The 25614-nt window shown below is 44.8% G+C and overlaps 7 protein-coding genes across 7 annotated transcripts; 3 read left to right on the top strand and 4 right to left on the bottom strand.

The window, feature by feature from the left end:
• Positions 1 to 761: 761 nt before the first annotated feature.
• AFUA_2G00150 (O-methyltransferase) lies at positions 762 to 1742 on the bottom strand (the record flags this gene model as incomplete). Its single annotated transcript, XM_744058.2, has 3 exons — positions 762 to 837; positions 897 to 1622; positions 1677 to 1742. 3 exons carry the CDS (start codon positions 1740 to 1742, stop codon positions 790 to 792), a joined length of 840 nt encoding a protein of 279 aa, XP_749151.2. The 3' UTR covers positions 762 to 789.
• A 246-nt stretch (positions 1743 to 1988) lies between these two features.
• On the top strand, positions 1989 to 4458 carry AFUA_2G00140 (putative FAD monooxygenase; the record flags this gene model as incomplete). Its single annotated transcript, XM_744057.2, has 4 exons — positions 1989 to 2298; positions 2378 to 2564; positions 2625 to 3102; positions 3161 to 4458. Exons 1-4 carry the CDS (start codon positions 2246 to 2248, stop codon positions 4456 to 4458), a joined length of 2016 nt encoding a protein of 671 aa, XP_749150.1. The 5' UTR covers positions 1989 to 2245.
• A 113-nt stretch (positions 4459 to 4571) lies between these two features.
• AFUA_2G00130 (putative solid-state culture specific protein) lies at positions 4572 to 5963 on the bottom strand (the record flags this gene model as incomplete). The annotated part of the gene is made up of 1 exon (XM_744056.1): positions 4572 to 5963. One exon carries the CDS (start codon positions 5961 to 5963, stop codon positions 4572 to 4574), a length of 1392 nt encoding a protein of 463 aa, XP_749149.1.
• A 1692-nt stretch (positions 5964 to 7655) lies between these two features.
• AFUA_2G00120 (isocitrate lyase/PEP mutase family protein) lies at positions 7656 to 9074 on the bottom strand. The gene is made up of 3 exons (XM_744055.2): positions 8496 to 9074; positions 7950 to 8431; positions 7656 to 7887 (listed from the first exon to the last, which is right to left on the bottom strand). The coding sequence occupies exons 1-3, from the start codon at positions 8971 to 8973 to the stop codon at positions 7813 to 7815; spliced, it is 1035 nt and encodes a 344-aa protein (XP_749148.1). The 5' UTR covers positions 8974 to 9074; the 3' UTR covers positions 7656 to 7812.
• A 340-nt stretch (positions 9075 to 9414) lies between these two features.
• Positions 9415 to 11533, top strand: AFUA_2G00110 (putative MFS transporter; the record flags this gene model as incomplete). Its single annotated transcript, XM_744054.1, has 10 exons — positions 9415 to 9421; positions 9463 to 9586; positions 9633 to 9656; positions 9785 to 9806; positions 9881 to 9915; positions 9969 to 10237; positions 10290 to 10932; positions 10992 to 11102; positions 11191 to 11240; positions 11430 to 11533. 10 exons carry the CDS (start codon positions 9415 to 9417, stop codon positions 11531 to 11533), a joined length of 1389 nt encoding a protein of 462 aa, XP_749147.1.
• A 281-nt stretch (positions 11534 to 11814) lies between these two features.
• Positions 11815 to 14743, top strand: AFUA_2G00100 (transcription factor domain-containing protein). Its single transcript, XM_077804023.1, has 5 exons — positions 11815 to 12190; positions 12244 to 12649; positions 12707 to 13611; positions 13660 to 14598; positions 14685 to 14743. The coding sequence occupies exons 1-4, from the start codon at positions 11992 to 11994 to the stop codon at positions 14391 to 14393; spliced, it is 2244 nt and encodes a 747-aa protein (XP_077660190.1). The 5' UTR covers positions 11815 to 11991; the 3' UTR covers positions 14394 to 14598; positions 14685 to 14743.
• A 4488-nt stretch (positions 14744 to 19231) lies between these two features.
• On the bottom strand, positions 19232 to 22331 carry AFUA_2G00090 (DEAD/DEAH box helicase; the record flags this gene model as incomplete). Its single annotated transcript, XM_744052.2, has 4 exons — positions 21820 to 22331; positions 20920 to 21525; positions 20181 to 20763; positions 19232 to 19285 (listed from the first exon to the last, which is right to left on the bottom strand). The coding sequence occupies exons 1-4, from the start codon at positions 22107 to 22109 to the stop codon at positions 19232 to 19234; spliced, it is 1533 nt and encodes a 510-aa protein (XP_749145.2). The 5' UTR covers positions 22110 to 22331.
• Positions 22332 to 25614: the final 3283 nt, after the last annotated feature.

The raw sequence follows: 25614 nt of genomic DNA, 5'->3' as shown, positions 1-25614 counted from the left end.
ATCCAAGAAACATGACGTTTGCAAATGATAGAAATATCATGTCAATAAATTGCTCTAAAAGTAGATAGTAAAAGACATGTGTAGAACAGTGGTACTGAGCTATCTGCAAGAGCAGTTAAAGACCTAACATGGGAGAAGACTTTTGCTTATATGTTATTATTGGTGCAGGTCTCAAGGCATGTATACTAGTTATGTAGCTGGAACGATATATATTAGAGATTTTAGACAGCTTTGGCTTGCTAAAATTTGGGCTAAAGCGAACCATATTAGATGAGATTATGTTATTGGGGTAATTGAATATTCGGACTTTTCTGATTTCTACTAATGTTATATGTATAGAGTAATTTAGTATTGGTTCCCTCTGGACAAAGAAGACATCTGTAAATAGAAATTCAGGATTATCCAGATTCTTATGGACCGATTTTAGACAGGTTAAGGTTTTGTATAATTTAGGGCACACAGCAAAAGAACTCCTCCAAACGGCATCAGAGATTGATTATAGTACTTTAGAGATCCAAAGGCCCCTTCCCGACAATCTCTTTAATCGAGGTTAGAATTTGAAGTAAAGAGGGCAGGTAGACAGGAAATGAATAGATAATTTTGACATAAACTCCCAGATAGTAGATAGGAGCGAAAATGTATTCGAAGATTGGATATGGGCTCTACTAAACTGGGACATAGACTACAGAGTCGATGTGGACTTTGGAGCTAGCTAGCTAGCTGGTAAAAGTGTATGATAATCATAATGCCAAACTATAAAACCCTTAATAAAGGTCTTGTCCTAGGCGCTCAATTCTTGTCTACCAAGCCCACACACCGCGATATCTCGACGGCATCCTTACATTCCATCAGCTTGCTTTTGCAAATCGCAATAAACGGGGATAATAGAAACTCACCATGTGTCCTGTCGGCTCTAACCCTTCAAGCAGCACAGTCTGATACATCAAGTACGGATTTCCCAACGAGATCCCCCCGTCAGACAGACATCCCACAAACGGCATATAGGCCTCCGTCTTAGTCGCTGTATCAGCCATCACATAATCTGAATACATCGGATTGCCTGGCCTCTTCATATCGTCCGCAATCACAATTGACCCAGGCGCGACTATTCCTAACTCCTCCGCTAGTTTCAGATCATTCAAATACGAGATCTTTGAATGATCTAAGAACAGAATATCCCACTTCTTTGAGCTGGGTCCCTTGTTTGAGGTGCCCGCCGCAAGACGGTGCAGAGACTTCCGACAAGGACCCTCCTGAATCTCAACAACGTCACTGAGACCGGCAACCTCAACCAAGGTGCGTGAGACAGATGCGAACTTCGGGTTCATTTCAAGACTGACGTAGCGAGGGGCCAGAACACCTGTGTTACGCATGGCGCTGCCGAACATGATGGCCGAGTAACCGATGTAGCCGCCGATTTCGAGAATGGAGCTGGGCTGCTCGGTGGCAATAATGTCGGTGATGATGCCGCCTTTATATGGGCCCACATTCATTAGGAAGTCCTTGGTGCGCGCGAACTCGTCGACGGCGGCGAGTACCGCCTCTGGCGAGTTGCGGATGGCAGATAGTTGGGGATGAGTGGTTATGAAGTGGAGAAGCTGGTCTTCCCGGCCGTCATTGCACTAGTTGGATCATTTAATTCACAGTATATTCAAGCTTCGCGGGGAGTCCCTTACGAAGACATTTTCCTCAGGCTTGTAGAACCCTTGTGATATGGATGTGTTTGTAGCCAGGGCAGCCATTATGAATGGATATATATGTATGGTGACTGGAAAGACACTAAGAACACAGTCGTTAGTTCCGAGAAATAAATTACTGACCTCTGAAAGAATATGTTTGCAGATAATAAGAACTAATAAATAATCAACAGCACCTAGCTTTGTAGTGGGAGGAAAAGTATAGGAATACTTCTGCACCCGGAACATGACACCATCAACTTAGGGCTTCAAATGTAACGCGGTCCCACCCAACCCATTTCATCCAGGTTTCCCTAGACCATTTCGTTGCCAACTGGTATGTCTCAACAGTGCCTCTGAACGCGGAAGTTTGACAGTCTCCATTGAGCGACAAAAACAAAATTTGTCTGATCATGACGCAGACCAGACTAGCCGGATTATGGGGTCCCATATTCCGGACCGCAACGTTTGCACTAATATGTACTCACTCAATTGCATTTCGGTTGCTCGCCAAAGACATGTGTCTTGAGTCTCTGATTCCCAAACAACCCTGAACTCAATCACGCACCATGGGCGATTCATTCCGGACTGACGTCCTGATCGTCGGGGCTGGCCCGTCCGGGTATGTTGCTCTGTCAGATTCCTTCTTCCGTTCCGAAACTAAATCAATGACGGGATGGACTAATTGCCGATTAAAAAAGGTTGATGGCGGCCGCCTGGATGTCCCGGATGGGAGTGAAGACCATAATGATTGATCAGAAATCGCATCAGACGCGATGCGGTCGAGCGGACGGACTGGAGAGTCGAACGCTAGAAATTCTGGATAGTTTCGGCCTGGCGGACAAAGTCTGGGCTCAAGCAAACCACACCGTGGAGATTGCATTATGGGTACGGCCTCCAAGTTGTCTGCAAAAACAATTCCACTGACTGAACCTCTGTCGCGTCCAGGGCTCCACAGCCGATGGTAAGCTGGAAAGGCAGAGTGTCTCCGCGAATTCTAAGCCTGGATGGTCCCGGTTCCATGAGTCCACACTCAGCCAAGGTGAAATAGAAGAGTATCTCATGGAATTTGTGCGGACTGGAAAGCACGTTGAAGTGAAGCGGGAAACAATCCCCACATCGTTCGAGATCGATTACGCGATGATCAACGACCATGATGCGTTTCCGATCCGCGTCAACCTGGAAGATGTGCCATGCAACCCAAAGACTCCGTTTGATGGCGTGGCTACTCCGAACAGTGAGCTCAGCGAGGCTCCATCGGATGATTCCGGATACGCAGGAATGGGGACAACGGTTGAGGCCAAGTATATTCTCGGCTGCGATGGAGCTCATAGCTGGGTCAGAAAGCAGCTCGGGTTGAGACTTGAGGGCGAAAGCTACAACGATTGTTGGGGTGTTCTGGATATTATCCCTTTGACAGATTTTCGTAGGCTCAGCCGCATAATCACCACCGTTGACATTGCTAATCCAACCTGATCATCCAGCCGACATTCGAAAACGTTTCATTATCAAGTCAAAGCATGGAACTCTCATGATGATCCCGCGGGAGAGAAAACTGGTGCGCGTCTACGTTGAGCTTCCACCCGAAGTAGCCAACAGGTATCGCGCAGATCGCAATGCGGACATCCTCACAGAGCAGGTCGCGACTATCATGCAGCCGTATACTCTGAAAACAAATCGCATTGACTGGTCAACCATATATACCGTCAGCTCACCCTTCCTTTGCTCCTTTGACGCTGTACCTGGAACACCCAAGTTAATAACAAACCAGGTCGGCCAACGCATCTGCCGAAAGATCGGTCTACATAACCGCATATTCCTTGCTGGAGACGCTATCCACACGCATTCCCCGAAGGCAGGGCAAGGGATGAACGTCAGCATGCAAGACACGTTTAATCTCGGCTGGAAAATCGCGTCCGTCATCAAGGGTGTATTGCACCCATGGGTCCTTGAGACATACCAAGAAGAACGGTTGCCCGTTGCTGAAAGACTGATCGCATTAGACCAGCGAATCTGCCGAGGAATGTGCAGCCAGCGGAGCGGGCATCCAGAGGTGCAACAAGGCCACTTCGACGAGGACCACAAGCGAGCGCTCGAGGATGAGAATTCCTCAATGTCGGGACTCGCTGTAATCTACCAACCTAATTCTCTGGTCACATCAACAGCTTGGGATGCGCCCTTGCTAAAAGACGTGGCGTCCTGCATCAGCAGACCATCTGTGGCCCAGAACCTCCAAGTCGGCGCGCGCATTCCTAGCGTGCTGATCCTTAACCAAAGCGACTCGCAAGCATGCCATTTGCAGCAGATCCTCCCCAGTACGGGACAATGGAATCTGCTTGTTTTTGGAGGGGACATTGCGGATGCGGATCAGAAGAGCCGCGTCCAAGACCTCGCAGATGCTCTCAATTCCTCGGGTTCAGTTTTTGAAAAGTTAAATGACCCAGTCTCGGTGGCGCGGCGCGGGTTTCCGGCTCTCGGCGTGTATCTCATTCACTGTGCAGATAGACTTAGCATCGAGCTAAACGACCTGCCAATGGTCTTCCGTCCTTGGACAAAAGACGGTGTAGACTATGGCAGGGTTTGGGCTGATGGAGAAGCTTACCATCATGCCGGCGGAGGGAAGCTGTACTCGTCTTTTGGTATTGGGGACAAGGGGTGTATGGCCTTACTGCGACCTGATCAGCATCTGGCTTTTCTTTCGGATATTAATGATGTGGAGAGTCTGGAACAGTTTCTGCGGTCGATCATGCCTGAAGCGACGCAGAAGCCTATGCCCATATAAACAGCCGAAAATATAGTAATGGAAACTATATATAGGGGGCCATTCAACTCGTGTCTGGAGCAGCGATCGGATAAGCATTCAAGGTAAAGGAGCAATGTTCTATTTCACACAAACTAATTTTGCAGACCAACAGCCCTAACCCGCTCAAGGTACTCCTGCAAACTATCATGATCTCTAGCTCCAACAGTAATCGCAGCATGGCTTTTTGACTGTGACTCATTATGAACAAAGCCACTAACAATCATACTGCCTTGTCGAAGTTCCTCCAAAAAGATTTCCTCAAATTCATCTCGTGTACAAAACAAATGTCCGCTAGTCATCGCAGCCTCGAACAACCCACGCCGAGTAAAATGCCCCATGAGAGGCCCTAGATGAAAAGTGCCAGTAACCCGAACATTCAGGTCAATAACCAACTGCTCCCCGCTGCGTTGATCGATGACAATATCCACGCCCGCCGGGCCATGATACCCTTTGCGATGCAAGAACGCAGCCACTTTGCCCATGAGCGCGCAAAATGTCTTTCGATACCAATCCTGCCGCCGGTACGAGATGCGCCCGCCGATCCAATGCGAGTGGTGATTAAATAGTTGCTCGCAGCAGGCAACAAAAAAGGGTTTGCCGGTCTTCGTGACGAACAATGATAAAGCCACCACCGGTCCGTCAACAAAGTCTTGCAAGACCAACGAGCAGGGATGAAGATGCCGGTTCGTTTGATTAAGTTGTCGTAGCATGGCTCCTAACTGAGACGTGAGCATGGCTTTTATACGCGTTCGGTCAGTTTCGGAGGTCACGGCAAAGGTGCCCATCCCTGAAATCGACTGGGGTAATTTGACGATGAAAGGGATCTGATGTTGGTCAATTGGCGCCGTCATCCGGGCAATCTCTATGGTAAGTAGAGTGGGATCCTCGGAGTCGCCAAGAATGGTGTCAATGACCCGAGACGGCGGCGTTGGTAATCCAGACACAGCTAGCCCACGTTTTGACAGGATCTCATAGTGCGTTTCCGGGCAGATCAGGTGTGGTAAATGTGATAGGCAGTCGGTAGGCAATAGAACAGCGACCCTCGCGTCCGAGCCTAACTGTATACGGTCCGAATCCTCTGCAAAACTCACGATCGGCCGCTGGTCGGGGTGTAGCTGAGCGAAGGTTTGATAGATGTCAAGATGATGGGCGGGCATAGAATCCGTAGCTCGAGAATCCCCTTCGCTTCCGCCAGCTAATCTCCTTTGTGTAATAATGTCCAGAATGACCAGAGGCATCCTCCCGGCTGAGAACGCATATCGCTGTGGTACCAGGTTGGCGGCCATCGTCAAGGACGTTGCAAATTCATCCTCTTCTTCCACTTTGTACCCGTAGGCAAACTTGGCCGATTTACCCTCATGGTTGTGTCCAAACTGTAAAGGGTAGTAGATCAGGACGGTATTCAGGCCATCTTCCTGACTGGCTATGTAGAGATCGTGGAGGGTATAATCGAGGGTAATAGGAGATGGGGTACTCGAATACATTGCAGTAAATCATATCGAAGTATGGTATTTGGAACAAGATTGAACCTAGAGAGAATAGAAGGTGTCGGGATTGACATTTCTACGGATTGCATTCGGAGGGTGCATCCGGATGCCTTTACTTTCCGTTCTTGGCCTCAAATGATGCAACCGCTCCACTGCCTGCGATGTAGCCGATTCAAATGAGAGAAACTCAGCGGGCTCATTGGAATTGGTACATGCCAAGAAAATTTATTTAACCTGATGCGACATGCTAATCTGGAGACTGGACATGGCCCTGTGCAGCTAAACTAGACCACCATATCGATGTTACATCGAAGATGGAACGAGAATTTGCTGAATATTCAGAGCCCATGCGGTTTTCTACGCCTCAAGCTTCCCTGCGGGAAACGAAATTTGAGTCGTAGAATGGTCACTCCCATAGAGAAACGACCCGGTTTCCAACTCGAGTACCATTATAGTCATTGTCACCGTTATCAGAAGTAACTTCTTACATGGCTCTCCCCGCCATATTCTACTTACTATGTTGCAGTATGGAGCACACAGCGGCTAGTAGAGGTTAGAAATTTGGCTATGTTGGGTTCCATATGTTTGTACATACTTGTCCCATATAGCGACATCGTTTACACTCCAGCAGAATTGCACCTGAAGGTCATGGTTTACAGAGATCAATTTCAGGACTGAATGGAAAGAGCATGGTTATCTGACTTAGTCCTTAATAAATGCTTTATGAGAGTCATATAGTAAGACTTCAACATCTCACTCTCATAATTTGTCTCATTGTTAATCCATCCTGCACGGATCTGAAATCCAGCAGCAAACAAACTCTTCATTTGCAGATTATCAGCGCATTTCTCGATTAGCGAATCCAAGAAGGTCAGGTTTTTATGCTCTTACCCAGTCACCGGGTTGTTGGCACAACGGGACTGTATCAGCCCTGGTCAGAGATGTGTTTATCAAAAAACCTGGGCAAGTGGAAACACTGCCTAGGAGGCTTTGGATATCACACCACTGTTCTCCAGATTGCCGCGATTCTCTGTGATAAGTTCCATATCCTGGTTTCTGATGACATTATTGAACGTGGATTGGTAATGGGTGGCTGTCAAACCCTCGGCGAATTTCTTCCAGGCTGGAGAATGTTGATTGTAGGCCTCATATCCAGACGCCCAGAGCGTATCTCCTCTTACGTCCTCAGCAGGAGTCACGGTTTTCAGGATGGCGTAGTTAGAGAGCACTTTTTCAAAGGCGATACTGCCACTTCTGTAAACCATGAGGTTGTGCCGAATCCGTAAGACGATCTACTTACTCCGAATTCCATCCCTCACCAACCAATGGCTTGGTACCAGGACCACAACGACCCCTATACATCTTCTTGTTCTTCTAGGAAGACATAATGGTCATCTCAGAGTCGAGTTCCCCGTCCCTATCCACTGCAAGACCGCGTTTGCCGTTAGAAAGGGGGTATTTATGAAGATAAGATGCCTCAGGGCCGCCCGCCGGCTGCCCAATCTTGATCGCAAGGTTAGGTAGATAGGGATAGTGATATTCCCATATCGCTAAAGAAGAGGGATATTATCTATGCTTCCCACATGAGTCTGAGTGATGATGAGGTAGAAGAGATAAGTATGAGACACGAAGCCAACTTATGCTGATAGTTATATCACAACAAAATAGTATTCATCAGATCGGTATGGTAGAAAAAGGCTTGTTTCTTGTGACTTTGCGAAACTGGCAGATTCTAGGTACCTCTTTTCATCTTGAAGACCAACAACAACCGTATATGACAGGAAAGGATATGCAGGACCTTCTAAATAATCTTTCTCTACGTACCGTCATGATATATGGCACTTTTCTAGCTCTGCCTAGCTCCGTCTTCAAAATTATTGACCAGCCCGTTCTCATCATACTCATATCTTGTTTCACGAGCCTGGCCATAGTCAGCATGTGATAAGTTTTTCGAAAAGACAGGTTAGAAAGTATATAACATACCCAATATCGGTTGAAACCTACACCCTCACACACCTCTGAGTATCCCAATATCATAGGTGGTGCACCAATGGTCATGCTCTTTTTCAAGTCATCCAGAGTTTCTCTGATACTCTTGAGCTTAGCAGCTACAAGCGTCCAAGGGTATGCAACTGCACAGAATCCCAACTGCGCCAGCTCCAGCGCAGAGAGATTCTCTGTCTTCCCCCCTTCAATGATATTTGCAAAGACTGGGATACCAATCTCCTCAGAGCAACGCTTCATGGCCTCCCGGTCTGGCAACGCCTCCACAAAGACTGCATCCACACCAATCCGCTTGAACTCCTTCGCACGAGTAATCGCTTCGTCCCAGCCATGGATGAGTGCGTCGGTCCGGGCGAGGATGAAGATATCCTGGCCTTCATTGCGCGCATCACAAGCGGCTTGAACACGGGCGTACGCTTCACCCCGAGAGACAACAGATTTGCCCTTTGTATGGCCGCAACCTACGTGACTGTCAGCTTAGCCATGACAGGGTAAAATGGTCCCCTGGTGAAGATGGAAACCTACGCTTCGGCCACGTCTGATCCTCAATCATAATACCAGCCGCACCAGCCGCGGCAAAGCATTCGACAGTCCGCTTGACATTCATCGGGCTTCCGTAGCCGGTATCACCATCCGCCATGACGGGGATGCTAGTCACACGCACTACCTCTTGAATCTTCCTGCACATGTCCTCCATTGCAATATATCCGGTATCTGGTAGCCCAAAGCCACTTGCCACGGCGTACCCAGCGAGGAAGATAATTGGGAACCCTGCCTCTTCGACTAAGCGCGAGGAGAGTCCGTCGTAGCTGCAGGCATGGGCGATGATCTTGTTGGGGTCGTTGTGAGCTTCGAGCATCATCGTCCGAAGGCGAGAGGCTTGTGCGCTTGGGATTCTCCCACGGACATTCTCGAGCGTGACGGATATGGAGGTGGTTTCTCCATTAGAGGATGAGGTTGGTCGGTCGGGAGTGCTGAACTTGAACGGGTATGGGACGGTCATTGTGATTACTTGCTGTAAGTGATTGGGTTTATGTACTAGAAAGAATGAAATGATTATATGTTTGAATCTGTTATCTTCGAGACAATAGGCAATGTATTTATAATGTAGACCGTACATTGTCTCTCTCAAATATCGCGGCTATTTGCCGCTTGAGTTGTAGTATTGGAGCGGATAATTGGCAATATCCGCCCCTCCCCACCTGTGCGGAGTTCATCAACCACCGATGTAGAATGAAACTGCCGTACATGCGAAAGAGGAGACAGAGTTCACACGGATATTGCCAATTAGCCGATCTGTTCGCCTCTACCCCGTGGGGAAGAGACCTGGGGATAGAGCTTGGGCGTTGATCCATTTGCAGGGATCCATAAAAGGTGTATCTGGCAATTGTTGAGTTAAAACTTTATTCTCGGGGTCCATGCATTATAAAAAGGCCAATCCGTGATGATCAGTAAGTTCATAACAATTCTTGCTTCAAACATCAGAAAACAGCAGCATGGACCCCATCAAGGAGACGGGCTCTTGCCACTTGGAAGACGTTCATATCAAAGACATGGAGAAGCAACCTCAGCAAATCCAGGTTGCTCCTTCTGATCAAGCTCATATTCGGAGAATGGTAAGAAGCAAGATCTTTCTCCAATACCAGCAGCTAAATGTCCCAGTTTGACCACCGTGTCTTGCCTATTGTGTGCATTCTTTACATCCTGTCGTACTTGGATCGAGGTAACTTTTCATGTTCATCATTACGTGCAGAATCTAACACGAGCAGGAAACATCGGGAATGCAAAGACTGCTGGCCTGGACGCCGACTTAGGCCTGATAGACTCTCAATGGTCGTGGGTCCTCAACGCTTTTTATATCTGCTATGTTCTCTTCGAGTGGACCACAGTGTTTTGGAAACTCTTACCAGCGCACCTATATGTTGCTGCATTGTGTATATGGTGCGTGTGTCTGCTCTACCCTCAATTCTTGGCACGAACTGAGTAGCAATGTATCAGTTGGGGCGCAGCAGCCATGTGCAGCGGCGCTGTGCATAATCTTGCCGAGCTCATTGTCTGTCGCTGCTTGCTGGGCGTATTTGAGGCTGCCTTTGGTGCTGGGGCGCCATATTTCTTGTCACTCTTCTATCAGCGTCGAGAGCTGGGATTCCGTGTCTCTCTGTTACTGGGTATGTCGCCTGTGGCCAACTGCTTCGCCAGTGCTTTGGCATACGGCATCACTCATATCAGACATTCAATTGCCTCCTGGAGATACTTGTTTATCATCGGTAAGTGATAGCCCCTCGGGTTGAAAACCGCAGTTCAATTTGACCCAGCCAGAGGGGGCGCCCACCGTTCTTTTTTCCGCTATCGTCTTCTTCTTCCTCCCTGATTCGCCGGGCACGGCCAAATTCCTGAACGAGACTGAGCGGACTCAAGCCGTCGAGCGACTGCAGACCTTTGACCGAACGGCAAAGAACCGACTCGACCGTAGCCAGGTCTTTAGGGGACTGACTGACTACAAGAACTGGGTGCACACCTTCATCCACTTCTGCTGCAATTTCTCCTTTGCGGGATTGTCCAATTTCCTCCCCACGATCTTGCATGATATGGGATATACCTCCATCAACGCACAGGGTCTAGCTGCACCGCCATACCTCGCTTCCTTCATACTATGCGTCGTGGCAGCGCTAATCTCCGACCGATACGGCAGACGTGGTCTGATAATTGCCGTCTCAGCAGCGACAGGGATGATTGGATACTTGATCCTTGCCGTGGTGCAAGATGAGTCAAAGACTGGGGTGCGATACCTGGGCGTTTGGCTAGCCACGTGCGGAATTTTCCCGGCTCTAAGCATCAATATCACCTGGTTGCTAAACAATCAGGGTGGGGATTCGAAGAAAGGGGCCGGGATGGCGATTCTGGCTGTACTTGGTCAATGCTCGAGTTTTGTGAGCAGTACTGCGTTTCCGCGAACAGAGGGGTAGGTCAAACCTTGATCGGTTTAACAGCAGTGCATTCCTTACTAATATCATCTCATAGCCCTTTCTACGTCCGAGGATGTGCCATTGGATGTGCTTTGACCGGGTGCATTGTAGTCTTTGCGCTGGGGCTGTATGCGAAGCTGGTCCATGAGAACAAGGTGCGGGACAGGTTGTATGGCTCCGTTGATGAGAATGTTCGGGTGGATGTAACTGGGGATGGCGATAATAACCCTCAATTCCGCTACTTAGTTTAACAGCTATTTGATTGCAGAGGGTACATGTGGCAGTTTCTGTCGATGGGGCGTCGGTTGAGTGTCTGAGACAAAATTCATTTAATCATGTACAGCGGACTATTTGTACAAAAGGGACTTTTGGTTTTTTCACCATGATTACATCTTACCACACTCCGCCTTTATATTTTGCACGCATAATACTATTAAATTAATCAGATTACTATATACTAAGGATTTTAAATAATATAAATTACTATATATAGAGGATATTGAATGGGTTGAATCACCATATATGGAGGATATTAAATGGTTTGAATCACTATATATGGAGGATATCAAATATTTTAAAATATTTAATATCCTTTAGATATAGTGATTTAACTATGTAACATCCTCTATATATGGTGGTTCAACCCATTCGATATCCTCTATATATAGTGATTTATATTATTTAAAATCCTTAGTATATAGTAATCTGATTAATTTAATAGTATAGTGCGTGCAAAATATAAAGGCGGAGTGTGGTAAGATGTAATCATAGTGAAAAAACCAAAAGTCCCTTTTGTACAAATAGTCCGCCGTATCATGTAATTGGCTGGCAAATAGACAGCTGTTTGGCTATCCATGATTTGTCCTAAGGTTTGTTCCAACCTTATAAGTAAAATGTACCAACCAGCTTAGAGATTGAGAGAATTACTCGCCCGAGTTCCCATGGCAATTAGTGCAATTTAGGCAGCCTTATTATTCACCCCGCATTTTGCAACAACCTCTCTGTCTCTTCGTCTCCTCACCAACATCCTCTCTGCCTCTTTGTCTTCTCACCACATGCCTCGTCCGTGTCGGAGTAGAGCAGCCGCCGAGTACCAATTCCAACGCGCGTATAAAGCCTGCATTGCATGCCGCCAAAGGAAAGTGAAATGTGAATTGGATACAGAACACCCTCGTCCCCCATGCACACGATGTGGCAAGCTGGGGATCCAGTGTCTGTTCACGACGAAGCAGCCATGGTCAAGGAACTCAAATGGTATGCATTTTACATTGCATTGGAGAGTAGCCAGCAATCTCATTATAGTTTAGATTCGTCGCTGAATACCGCTCCAATTCAGAGAGTCACCCGAAGCCAGATGAATAACAGCTCAGACGCTGCGTGCAGGGGCTTTCTGCTCTCACTCAAGGACCTGCCCAAGGAGCATGTATCCAGCAAACGTCCTGCGGAAGGAATATTCAATACGGTCCTACGTGAAAAAGTAACTAGCGGTAAAGAAGCATTGAATATCCTGTTCGAGGCGGCAGTTCAGCAGGACCAAGCGCCCATTGTCTCCGGCACAGAGACGGATAAAACGCCCCAGCAGCCATCATTGGCGAGTACTAGTTTGAAGATTGACTGCATCTCGGAGACTGATGTACTGAAAATATGGAGTGGTTGTCGCTTTGTCAAGATGGGATGGTTTACTGCGCGCGAAGCACTCTTGTATGTTGATCTGTGAGTACACCATGCTCCTGTTCATCTGGATGCTTGTTGTCTGATTATGATCTGGAGTTTTTTCCACAATATGGCGCCTTTGTCGCCTATCCTGACAGACTTCTTCGCCTCTCATCATACACATTATTGGCTCATCACGCAAGAACCAGTCCTGTGCTGCACAATCCTGATGATCTCCTCGAGGTACCATACCCTACCAGGGCCGTCCGGTGCCACGCGCGGATTCTTTATCCACAACAGGTTATGGCAGCACTGCCAGCACCTCATTCTACGGATCATGCTTGGACAGGAGAAGTTTTCCAAAGCAAAGACAAGGCATTTGGGAACGGTCGAGGCTCTTCTACTTCTATCAGAGTGGTACCCGCGGGCGTTGCATTTTCCACCCGAGAATGACGGATGGGATTCAGATTTGATGTTGACGGCACCCAGCGAGAGAGACCCGCCCCCCGTGACAGAAGAGAGCCCCATGCAAGACCGTTGGAGAGAAGACGTTGTCGAGCCGACGAGACGATCGGATCGCATGGCCTGGATGTTGGTAAGCTCTGCATTGGCTCTTGCACATGAGCTTGGTGTGTTTTCTACCAGCAATCGATCGGATTTGGGAGACAGTCGAATTGTAGAGCCGGATGTTAAGGCGTATGTCTACCATCTGGATGTCAGAAGGCAGCGGCTACCGTCTTTACTTTACGTTATTATCAATAATCTCTCTTCAAGAATTGGCTGTACATCACTGATGCCGGAGAAATGTCAATTGACCGGTCTCCATAATTTGTCAGGGGTTAGCTCGGAATGGGCAAGACTGATGAAATCCTGGGTGGAATTGACAGACTTCACTCGGACCCTCAGAGAAACATTCTTCGCTGATGCCAGTCCCCGAGACCGTCGTCAGATTGACAATGACTTGTTAGGAGAATGGATAGGGCGGCTTGGGCTATGGCGACGTCAACATCAAGCTGTGGATAGTAAGTCAGCCACGAATGGTTTGTGTCCGGATCTGATTCTTAGAACAGACCTTTATTACGATACTGTCATCGAGATCGAATACCAGTACCTGAGAGTACTCTCCAACTCTTTGGGCGTCCAAGGCATCGTCGAGCGAGTATTATCACAGACAGAATCCCACGGAACGATAAACACGACATTCATTTCTCATGCGCGTCAGATTCCCCTAAGCAGGAGCGAGCATGGGTTCATCGAAGAAGTAATTGATGGAGCCTGTGCAATTCTTACACACATTATCTCACTACCAGGACCGAAGCCATTGTCATTTTACCCTGTTAGAGTATTTCTGCGTGTCATCAGTTCCTCCATCTTTATTCTCAAGGCTCTTGCTTTGGGTGCAAGACCAACAAAACTACAGGAATCTCTGGATCTACTAGACCAGGCTATAGCTGTTTTGGACTCCGATCTTCTGGACGATATATACCTTGTTTCGCGGTATGCAGCCTTGCTAAAGATTCATGTCTCACGGCTCCGGCAGACCTTTGCCAATTGCAGCCAGGTTTCCAGCAAAGGCGAATCGTATAACCAAGAGCCTGGTACACCAGTGCCCACAGCTGCTGAAAGATTCGACTGGGATCCCAGTATGATGGATTTAGGTGAGGCCAACGGCTCGGATGACTGGTTGTCACTCCTGCTAGACCCTTTGATGGCGCCGTTTGGGTCTTGGGACAATGGACTCACAGATCTGGGAACGGCCTCAGGCGACCTGAATTTGGATTTCGTCTGGAACTTGCCCCCATGATGTGCCTGACTGTGGAAGACATGTCTACTTGAATTTACTTGGCTAGCTTAGTTCACAGGGATGCAGAAGTTCTTAATGGGATTTCAAGCATAGATAATGTGTAAAACACCACCTGAATCCCAGGTCTTTAGCCTTCTTAAATTAACATAAAAGGTCCGTCTTTCGGCAGTTCAGCATTCACTTTGGGAGATTGGGCGGACTTATTGTATGAGTATCTCCCCGGGGTAAATACCACTTTGTGGCCTTCCCGCAACCGCTTCCTCACTAGATATTCATGACTTACCAACACAGAATATGAAAATCTTTTACCCAACGGCAAAACGGATCAATACATCCAGTGTACCAGACAGCGCCTAGATAGTCCTGTGAAATATCACTTTTTTCGTCCGAAAACCCCTGGTGGTCGAGATATTCTCTTCCTGGGCTCTCTGGAGCTAGAGACAACAGACGACCGGCTCTACACACGGAAGTCCAGCACCTGGGCTGCTTCGTAGGTTGTGTGGTGGCCCTGGGTGCCTGAATTGATGGTTCACCTGAGGAACTTGCCATTGTAATTAGACTCACTAAAGGCTGTGTCTGGGCTTACTAAAATATGGTGAGCAGGATCATGCCTGAGATATTTCTTATCAAAGAGTGTCCCTCTGAAGGTCGTTTTGAATGGACAGATGATGGCCACGTCGATCCGGGCCACGGATATGGCTTCACCCAAATCTCGAACTCAAGCTACCAGTTGCGACCTAGGCAATTAAATCCATATTTATTGGGTTTTGTCTTACAGGAGACCCAGTCTAGTAAGAGAATCTATATAGGGAGTTCTGGGTTTGGGTCAACAATATAACCATAACTAATCTTAATAAAACATACACCATTCAATAGAGCTTAAAGAGAGGAATTAAATAATGGTATTATTATTAAAAAATATCTAGGAGTAGTAGAGATATTTATAGGTAAAGATATATAATAGAAATTCAAAAGTAGTTAGCATCCTAAAGCACGCTAACTGCTTTTAAATTTCTATTATAATCCTATTTAAATATTATTATATTATAATCTAAGGATAATTAATACATCTAAAAATTAAGAAAAATCCGCTAATTAGAATAGTATGTCTCTTATCCTATTTAGATTAGAGGTAGTGGAGTAATCTATAGTAGGCTGTCCTAGTTAAGGAATGGTTTATAAACTAGGAAATATACTACCTGCTATAATAGAGTAATTCTTAATCTTAGTATATATTATTAGATTAAGCTTTAAACCAGGTCCCCTTAACAGGAACCTAATTTATAAAACTATTAAGAATCCACTAGAGAGGTGCTGGATCCCTTAAATAACTATATTATATATATATAGGCAGTGTTAGGGTGGGTGTATTTTAATAGGTTATATTTAACTCTGCTATAGTAGGTAAAGATTACAGCTATCATAGCTATAGGCCTATATATTAGATAACTAATTATATTATTCTATTTCCCTAGTTACTTTGCTATAGAATAGCTCCTTTATATATAACTTTTACTATAGACTAGAGAGACATCTAACCTTAAAGTCTTTATATCCCTAACTAACATGCCATCTTAAAAGTTAAAAATAGACTAAATAGGTAGAATAAACTCAATGAAGTGTTGCAGCTGGATAAACTAGATAAACTAGATAAATAGGATGAACTAGATGAACTAGATGAATGGGACAAACTAGATAAACTAGATAAACTAGATAAACTAGATAAACAGGATGAACAGGATAAACTAGATAAACTAGACGAACTAGACAAACAGGATGAACTTATCAAGGTACAGGGTCACAGGTAAACAGAAACAGGTTGATGAGGTAGTTAACACTCAGTGTGGCAGACCAACATGATTTGAATGGTAAGTTGATTATATTCTTATAAGATGGGGCTATCTGTCTACCTATCTTAGATAACAGTATGGTTCAGTAAAGGAACCAACTGCGCAATGGGATGGATAAATCATAGGCTATTAGATACATAGATAAGCAATACATGGATTAGCATATGCTATGTGACATTATAGGGGGCTAATAAAAAGTAACATCCTCATTGCTGTAAAACCAGCCTGCTAGTATTATATAGGATAGTTATGTTTAAATACCTTAATAAGTTTAAGAGAACCTTAAAGATCATCTTTATGAACCTATTAGTTATCTTCTAGTCTGTATCCCTTCCACTGCATAAGGTATTCTATATAAGGGGTATATTTATATCTATGCTGAATAGTATACTTGTCTAGCAAGCATTTAACTTTATATATGTCATCCTCACTGGGGTAGACCTTGGCATTAATAACCGCGGGAGGCTTTGGTAACTTATAGTAGAATGGATTGGGGGTAGCTAGCGCAGGTTCAAGGTGGGCAACAGACAAAACTGGATGGATCTTCTATATAGAGGGTAGTTTGATATGGTAGGTGAGTCTTCTAATACATTCTAATACGCGGAATGGTCTAGTATTCTGTAATTAGAGCTTATGATGGGCTTGCTTAGTTAGTAGGGAATAGCCATGATATAGTTAGATATAGACCTAATCACTAATGCAGAATTTAATTAGTTTATGATTCTAATCATAGATCTCTTTTATGCGTATAGATGCGTACTTCATAGATTCTTTAGCATTAAGTTATACTAAGAAGTCTTACTTAATGAATTACTTTAGTAGCTGCTATAGTTAGTAGAGGTTAATACTAAAGAGTAGTTAGTGCAGAATGGCCTTTATAGATTCATTTAGTAACCTATTAATTATAGAGATAATACTTAGTAGATCTATTATCTAGCAGAACAGATTAGGTCATTTAGCAGTAGTGTAGGAATAGTATAATATAACTTTAATAACTTAGATAACATGTTTAGTCTGACTATTAGTCTGTAGGTAAAATACTGCTAAGTATAGTTAGTATGCTTTCAGCATAGTGAAATAGCCTTTCTAGAACTTACTTATAAAGATAGAATCATAATTAGAGATAAAGAAATAGGGCATTCTCTAATTATATTCCTAGAAATACTATAAGACGCTAGATCCCTATTCCTGAGCAGTCTATATTGATTTACTAGGGATGAGACTAATATATTTACTAAATTTATTAATAATAACTAATAGTTAATCATAGCCATTGTTATTAGGTAAGCCTATAATAAAATCTATAGTAATAATCTTAAATAGAGCAGGCGGGACCTGCAGGGGTTAGAGGCTTCTATATAGCTTATAATAGCAGATCTTATTCTACAAATAAACTAGATAGTGTTTAATATACTAATATAGCATATAGTAGCCTTGGTATAGTGTAAACCCATTAAGTGAAGCCAGGCACTTATTAATACCTTGATGATTCTATTTATTATAGATTAACTAGAACATGTCCTTTGCAAGGGGACATAGAATATAGATCTAAGGTTCCTTAGTGATTTCCTCGCTAATTAAGTGATGTTTTGTTATGTAGAGGAGTCTGTTATCATCTAATTAGTAGGGTAGGATAGTAGGTAAGTCAGATGTTTAGTTATTACAGAGGACCTTAATAATATATATAGTCTGTGGATTATTACAGTACCCTTCTATTATATATTTCTTAAGCTAGGTAGATAGTTGGATGGATAATGCAGTGTACCTATAGTTAGTAAAGTAAGTATTAATAGAGTTAAGATTAGGTTTGTTATACTTAATATTCTTATTTTATTTTGTTGTGAGACAGGACAGCACATCTGTAACTATATTTAATTTACTAGGCTGCTGAAACACCTAACACTATAATGGCCCATCAGGGGGGGGGGTGATCATACAAATCCTAGGGTTGGCCGGGGGGGGGGTGATCAGGGTAAGCCATCACCCCCCCTTATCTTTATCAATTCTTCATATTTTTTGATGATTTAAAATGATTTATGATTCTAACTAGCTACCCTATTAGATTCTAATATTAAATTCTAGATTAATTACTAGGAAGGTGGTTGAACTAGGGGGGTAGGGGAAAGGTCGAAATTTTTTGTTGGGGTCTGCCAAGACCACTATCTGCGGGAAGCCTATACCCTTTTAGGCCACCATCCAGTATAGATTAGTGCCTAAGGCATCCTATAGACTACTAGGGCCTTAGAATTCAGGCAGAAACTATAAGAAAAATTAATTCTTAGTATTCACCAGGGGCCTAGTACTAGATAACTGATTCTAATTATTTTTAGTGAATAGTAGATACCTTTAGCTATAGAATGATAATAGTCTGATTAGGTAAGCATGATTCCTGATTTTTTAAAAATTCTTAGAAGACACCTTGAAATTTATTACCTGCTGACTAATTATAATTATTTTTAGTAAATAGACCTAATTTCTACTAGTCTAATGATATATAGCATGCGTAGTAATATTCAGCCTAGAATTTTTAAAAATTCATAGAAGTAAATGTTTCGTGGATTTCATAGAGATATATAGTAGGGAGGGGTCAGACTAGAGGGATTAGCTAGGTAGATAGTAATTAGATCTAGTTACTATAATAGACCTAGTAGGGATAGTAGATATATATATATATTAGTCTACTAGATAGAGGTAAGGTATAAGAGAAATATATATATTTAGAAAGTCAGAGAGAGGTAAAAGAGATCTATAGAGTAGGCCTAGGCATAGTGATCTAGTAGGCAGAGCAGGCTGTCTAGGCTAGGTCATTCAGCCTGCCTAGACTAGTTGATTCAATATGGCTAGGCTAGGTAATTCAGCTGAGAGAGGTCCCCAAGCAGGCTGACTAGGCTTAGTGATTCAGCTGATAGAAGTCCCTGACTAGGCTAGCTGATTCAGCATGGCTAGGCTAGGTGATTCGATCTGACTAGGCTAGGTGATTTGATATAGCTAGGTTGGGTGATTCGATATGGCTAGGCTTGGTGATTTAGCTGCCAGAGGTGCCTGCGCAGGGGGTCTAGTCTTGGTGATTTAGCCAGACTACACTAGGTGGTTCGGCTGTGAGACATGCCTGCGCAGGGGGTCTAGGCTCAGTGATATAGGCTGACTAAGCTAGTTAATCTAGTATGTCTAGGCCTAGTGAATATATATATTGATATGATCTAGATTTAGGGGTAGCCTTCTATATTTAAAAATATATATATAGAATCATGATAAAATATATTCAACTTATACTAGCCTAGTTAGTCTAGAACCTTCTAGATCTATCTAGGCTTTATAACCATATCTAGCAGAATGAGAAATAGCAAATCTATAGAATAATAGGGCCCCTAGCACCATCTCTGTATCTAGCTCCCATCTCTTTAAGAGAATATTCTCTTCTTTCTCTGCCTGAGGCAGCAAAGCAGGGTCTAGGCAGGCATCCAGGTCATCCATAAGGTCCCCCCTATAGTCCCTAACTACTAGCCAGAACACAATAATCAGACTAGGGTCAAAACACCTAGTGATATCTGCCTGAGCTAGGGCTCCCTTGCAAACCCTAGTAGGGAGAAGACACCTCCAGCAGCAGGTATCTGCCTGAGGCTGCCCATATCAATGCCTTAGCCTGCCTGCCTGATCCTGATATTCTTCCCTCTGCGAGCATTCACTAGTGCCATGGGCACATGACCTCATTCTTGCTGCCTTATTAGTGAGGTGTTCATCTTCTAGATCATTAGTTAGTATAGAATCAATAGATTAATAGAATTAATAGATTAATAGATTTAATAGATAAGATAGATAGCTTACCTGAGATAAAGCAGATCAGGCAGTATCTCTCATGCCAAAACCTCACCGCCTAGGCAAAGATATTCATCTGAATGAGATTCTGCCCTTGTTCCTGCCTAACCGCCTGCCTAACTAGGCCTAGCCTGGATTGCCTATGATCACATAGATCACAGAGGGCCCAGCCAGGGTCACATGACTCAATAGCCCTAGAATCAAACACCCTAGATATGGTACGCCGCCGGCAGACCTGCTCACCTAGATAATCTAGGAAGGTGGAGACCTCTAGGGCTTTCCCTTTCTGATTAGGCCTAGCCTGCAGCTGGTATGCCCTCACTAGGCAATATGACCATCCAGGCTGGTCAGGTGACCTGCCTGCGCGACCAGATTCTTGCATAAAACTAGTCATCTCATATTCACCAGGCAGAAAATGGATGACTAAGTCAATGTCATGGAAATCAAACCCTGCCCCAATGGCCCCAGTAGCCACTAAGATATATCTGCTAGATTGAAATCGATCTAGCTGATCTAGCTTAGCCTGGTCAGATAGATCAGAATGGAATTTGGCTGCCTCAGGATCCATTTGATCAGATAAGGCATCCACTAGCCGCTTTGTTCGGCAGAAGATGATCACATTAGCCCTAGTCCTAGCACTAGCACTAGCCTGAGCACTAGCCTGAGCACTAGCCTGAGCACTAGCCTGAGCAGTAGTACTAGACCTAAATGGGCCATGTTTCATCTCAAAGGTCTTGATGAACTGCCGGAGATAGGGGGCATATTCTGATTCAGGCAGGCGGTCAGGGACCTTCTCAACCATATATGCCATATTTGGTAGGGTTAGGTCAGCCCTAACTATTGGAACCTCAGGCAGGGACCCTAGCTTCATCATATCAACTAGCTCAGCCTGGAGGTGGTGAGGCAAGGTAGCTGAGCTGAATACCATAGGCACAGGTAGGGCTAGGGCATGCCAGGCACGCAACATAATTGGCCGATAGCTTTTAGCTAGTGGAATCAGGTGACATTCATCCCAAATAATTCGTGCTAGTCTCTTTTGGGTAATCAGCTCATCTGCTAGCTCATTGAACCTAGGGTGATCTAGATGTTCAATTTGCACTAAGATCACCCTAGAACTGGCTAGCGGCATGACCTGACCAGGTTCCCAGATAGTAGGCTGAAGGCCTAAGGCAGCAGCTTTCCTAGAGAGGTCTAGCTTTAGGGAAATCAATGGCACTATTACTATAGTAACCTGACTAGTGGCTAGACTAGCCCCAAAAAGGAATAGTGTGGTTTTGCCAGCAGCAGTAGGAAGCACTAAAAATAGATAGGGCACCTGTTTCATAATAAGATGAAAAGCCTGGCGCTGCTCAGGGCTTCTAAAGGTCACCTGATCATCTTGCATAAACTCTTTGAGCATGTGATCTAGCAGACCCTCATCTAGCTGCTGGTGAGATGCTAGATTTGATCTTGATGGATCTAGCTGCCTAGCTAGCTGACCCTGATCTAGATCTAGATCTAGATATAGATCTTGCTGCCTGAGGGCTTGATCACTAGCCTGAGGCAATCCATAAAGGCTGATAAATTCATTGAACTGGCCAATAGAAACCTTTCTAGCTGGAGGTGATGCCTTAGGCTTCTGAGGGTAATAGAATTGAATGATTGGCTGATCTAGAGGAAATTCCATACCCCTAGTAGGCTGAGGCTGAGGTGAATTCGGTGAATAATCTGCCTGAGGCTGCCAGACCTCCCTATTATAGAATAGAGAGTGAATGATTAACTGGTCAGGAGCTAGGCCTAGATAGGCATGCCATCGCTGACTAAAGGTAACTAGGGCTATCTGGATGTCAGCCCTAACCCCCTGGAAGCTAGCAATCACTCTGCCATAGATTCTCAGGCCAGTCTCCCTAGAATGGTGCATCTGGTCAGCCCCTAGGGCCTCATCATCTAGGTCATCATTTCCTAATTCGGCTAGTGGATCATGAAGGCCTAGACCATGGCGAATGAAACCCTGCATGAGATGGCGCCAGGGAGATAAGCTGATTGGTTGAGCTAGGCTCTCTGATGTCATATTCTTCAGGGTTCTAGATAGAACCTTAGAAGATAGGGGTTTGCAGGTCCGGTGATCATAGAATAGAAGAAAATGGGCCTCAGGTAGCTTCTGATTCAGCTTAATAAGCAGGGCCTCTTCAAATGGTCGGATATAGGCAAGATAGGCTAGTACTAAATAGGAAAGGGACTGGGGCAAAGCCCTAACTGCCTCTTTCTCTTGGCCAGTATGACTGAATGTTTTAGAATAAGCTAGCCTAATTAGGAATAGCTTGCTCACTGGATCCAGAAACAGATTCCTAGGGTTGATAGGGGTATTCTGCCAGATCACCTGATTGATCTCAGTACCCCTAGCAGGTGCACCACTAGTCATATGACAGATAGCTAGTAGCTGCTTCAGCCAGGCACTAGAAGAATCTAGAAAGGCCTTAGCCCTAGCCCTAACTAGCTTCAGAGTGGGTCCACTAGGGCCGTCCACCTGAATGAACCAATCAGAATCAGGGAGAACCTTCTGGAGTAGATAGTCATGTGCTCCCTGATCTAGGTAGGCCTGCAGAAATGACCAGCTATTAGCCTGCTGACTAATATCTTCATGCTGGGCAGCCCTATCAAGATCTAGTGTGTGCTGAATCTCACGAAAATAGCTGAATTCCAAAAATAGATCATTAGATAGGGCTAGGGCTAGCTGCTGGACCCTCTGGGCTAGGAAGTGCCTCAGGTGGCCCTGAGAGATAGTCACCTGACCATATTTCAATGTGTGTGGGGCCACAGGGTGAATTCTGCCTAGTGAGGCACTAGTCCGAATCAGGTATAGTGCTAGCATTCGCAGAACTAACACATGACGTAGAGGTGATTCTGATTGGCCAGTGAAGTGATTGGTCATCCAATTTCGGATGAAAACAGCCATAGATTCTGGCTGCCTCTCTGGTATGGTGAATGGTTCAGTGTGCAGCCAATGAAGCAGAATGAATTGGTGTGATTTGATAATAGCTGAATATGAATAACCAATCAAAGACAGGGTTTTGAAACAGTCATGTGAATAATTTCGGCTAAAGCAGGCTAAAAAGGCATATAGTGGGACCTCTCTCTGGTGAATGACCTGGCGCCTAGCCAATTGGAGGGTGAGATTCATGATTAGACTAACCCCTTTCTGGACTAGCTGTTCATCTAGGGATTCATTGGGCAGCTGGGGGGCCTGTGGCAGGGCCTCATCTTCCTCATCTGAATCTAGATCATAATCTAGATCATCATCTGGATCAGCCTCAGGCATCTGCTGAGAAGGGCTAGCATGAGCAGAATCATCTGAAGCAGGGGAGTCAGAATCAGATGAAATAGATGCCTCAGGCTTAGAAGCCCGAAGAAGGAAGGCTTCTAAGGCTTCTAGATCATACCTCTCCTGATCATTTAGGGTATAGAGCCCTAGGTAACTGCTAGGGCCACCCCCAGCTAGATGCCTGAAAGAATTGAGGAGAAAGGCTAGGTAAGCCTGAAAGATTAGGGCATAACCCCTCATACTAGTAGGGTTCTGGAGAGCCCTAAGAGGCCGTAGTGACATCTGATTTGTTAGATCTTGACTAAATGAGTTAATAGCCGCTAGTGATTGGGTAGTGGTGTGTTTCATCTGATTCTGACCCAGAGATAGTAGGCGGTGAATGATGGCAAATAGATAGGCTGCCTGGTCTAGATCTTCTAGAGTGAATAATCTCTCCAGATCACCGGCATCTTTCCCATTAAGGAAGGTGGGGTAGCCACTTTCGCTAAAAAAGCTGCTAGCCTCATGGGCGGCATCTAGCACCTGGATAACCCTAGATGCCTTAAGATTCTGGCGGTGAGCCTGGAACGAGGCCAGGTATGATTGGTGAATGGTTGATGTCCCAGGCTGATCTGGTGAATGGACCCTAGACCGCTGGATAGAAGGTCCAGGGGTTGAACCAATCAGGGAGGGTTCCCTAGTTCGTTTTCGGCTAGCTCGGGTGCTAGTGGATGCCTGATTAGGCATCGTGGCTGGAGGGTTTACCCTAAAGAGATAGCTAGTCCCTTCTAGGGCCTGGATGAGGCATGATGCCATCTCAGCATCCTGAGGGCCATATCCATTGATCTGGTGAATATCATGGATATGATTGCGCATGGTTCGGTGACTAAGCCGAACTAGTTTGCACAGTTTGCATTGAAACCCCTCCCTAGGGCTAGCCAGGGTTGGAATAGGGTGAATAGGCTGTTCAGTCATAATCTGATTATGACTAGTAGTCAGGGCAGCAACCCTAATAGAATCTAGGGCCTGCTGGGTCACATGAGTTCCAGGGTGCTCAGCATTCAGGTGGTCAGATATTTTAGCAGGGTGAATGGCAGTCAGGCAGGGGGAACAGGTAAGTAAGAAATATTCACTATAATAGGTGAAGAATGGAGGTAGGAGGGCAGCCATAGTGAATAGTAGATATGAAATATATATATTTAGGCAGAATGACTAGATATAGTAGAGAATCAAGGAATATTCAGGCCGGTAGGCAGCAAAAATAGATAAGATGATTTAATAGATATGATTCAATAGATAGATTTAATAGATACGATGATTCAATAGATATGATTTAATAGAGAAGAAGGGTTGTTGAGTAGTAGAGATGAGATGAAAGAGAGGGAATGATAGAGATATCTATATCTTCACTAAGTTACCTCAGCAGCCAGCAGTGATATCTAATAGAATGGTCTAGAATTCAAAATAGATCATTCACATGTCTAGATTAGTAGCTAGATAACATCATAATGAATATTACGACCCTAATTGGCTATAGATTAGGTTTGGGCAGCCTAATACCATGGTCGTGAGTCATAAGATTAGATTAATTCACAATCAGGCAATCACCAGGCTCGATCTAGTGATCTGATTGGCTAAAGGTGAGGGGTAAGGCAGAAATAGGTGGTTAGGTAGCTAGGTGGCTGGGAAGCATGCCAGCTAGGTGGCAGGGTGGCAGGGTAACACCACTATGAGGCATTTTAATGATTTTGGATTCAAATCAATGATTCACATGCCTAATCACATGCCTAATCATATTGATATGAGGCATTTAATGATTCTGATTCCAAATCAATCATTCACCTACCTCGATGTAGTGATTTGATTGGCTAGAGAGAAGATAGGAGGCAGGTAAGGCATCCAGATCCGGCAGATCAGGCAGGTCGATAGATTAGATCTAGAATTAGGCCCGAGGCCGAACTAAATGGTTACCTAAATCGAATAATATATATCCCTTCTAGTTCCCTTCTGTATATCGACGAAAATATTCACTTTCATCTTATCTTTTACTCTCACATTAAATATATATATATATATATTCACCTGTCATCATCTCTTTTGTCTCTTTATATATATACATTGACTTATATATATTCACTTTCCATTTTATCTACCTCTCCCTAATATATATATATTCTTCTTCTTCTTTATTCATTCACCTATCTCTCTAAACTAGTGGATCTAGTGTATTAGATCTAGTTGATTAGATCTTGGTGAGTATTATAGTGATTCTTTA

The sequence above is a fragment of the Aspergillus fumigatus genome, chromosome 2 (assembly GCF_000002655.1).
Source record: "Aspergillus fumigatus Af293 chromosome 2, whole genome shotgun sequence".
Taxonomy (NCBI): Eukaryota; Fungi; Ascomycota; class Eurotiomycetes; order Eurotiales; family Aspergillaceae; genus Aspergillus; species Aspergillus fumigatus.
The sequence above is the reverse complement of the archived record's forward strand: the minus strand, read 5'-3'. Positions and strand labels throughout refer to the sequence as shown.